At 25.9% G+C, this 794-nt stretch overlaps 1 protein-coding gene across 1 annotated transcript in view; it reads left to right on the top strand.

Annotated features, from left to right (window-relative positions):
* Positions 1-553, top strand: part of LOC139529818 (glutamate receptor ionotropic, kainate 3-like) — a 28,094-nt gene extending 27,541 nt beyond the window's left edge. The window contains exon 14 of the mRNA XM_071325731.1: positions 221-553. Coding sequence (XP_071181832.1) covers positions 221-229 — 9 coding nt within the window. The 3' untranslated portion in view covers positions 230-553. The remainder of the gene's footprint in view (positions 1-220) is intronic.
* The last annotated feature ends 241 nt before the right edge of the window (positions 554-794 follow it).

Raw genomic sequence — 794 nt, 5'->3', positions numbered from 1 at the left:
GTAAAACTTATAACGAAAAGTATTGAATGAACTCGACAAACAATAGTTAATATAAGCAATTGCATATTCATTATACATACGATACTGAAAACAAATTATTTGGCCTAAAAATGTAAACAGTACAGAAGATAGATACACTTTTATGTATTTACACAGGCATAGATGAAACTTTGACATTTTATAAAATATATGTACATTTTTTATATTTTTTTTTTTATAGATTTCATAGATACACAGTATAAATAGCAAAATAGTCTGACAGTTGGAAATATACACATGGTTACTGGTCAAGAGTAAAAGTAAAATATCAAATAAAACAATGACATAAATCGATAAAATTGTCTACTGTGTAAAATAAATATTCGAAAATAACGTTATCATGAAAATAAATAATTACATTATCCAGTAGTGCCATATAATGTTATCGGTGCAAAGTCTGATATAGGTGAATGGATTTGGATGTGTATACATTTATATTATGTTTGTATCACTAAATTAGTTATCAACTGTAATGTGATCACTTACTAATAAATATAACATTGTCTGATCGAAATGTAAAGTTTATGTCTTTTCAGAGCTGTGCAGATTTCATACTGTCATATGAATATATGTGTATGTAATGTAATATGTTGCTGTGTATGTCAAATAACATTATAAATACCTATTTGTTTTCACCAGATGCATATTTCGACAATTAAAATCATTAAAAAATGTTGCTTGTCGCCAAAATATTTACAATTCAAAACCTTTTATAATCCCGTCTTAGATTCGATAGTATACTGTATTTCATTCAT

This window comes from Mytilus edulis, chromosome 7 (genome assembly GCF_963676685.1).
Source record: "Mytilus edulis chromosome 7, xbMytEdul2.2, whole genome shotgun sequence".
NCBI classification, from domain to species: Eukaryota; Metazoa; Mollusca; class Bivalvia; order Mytilida; family Mytilidae; genus Mytilus; species Mytilus edulis.
Note: the sequence above shows the minus strand (reverse complement) of the source record. Positions and strands in the feature narration are given on the sequence as shown.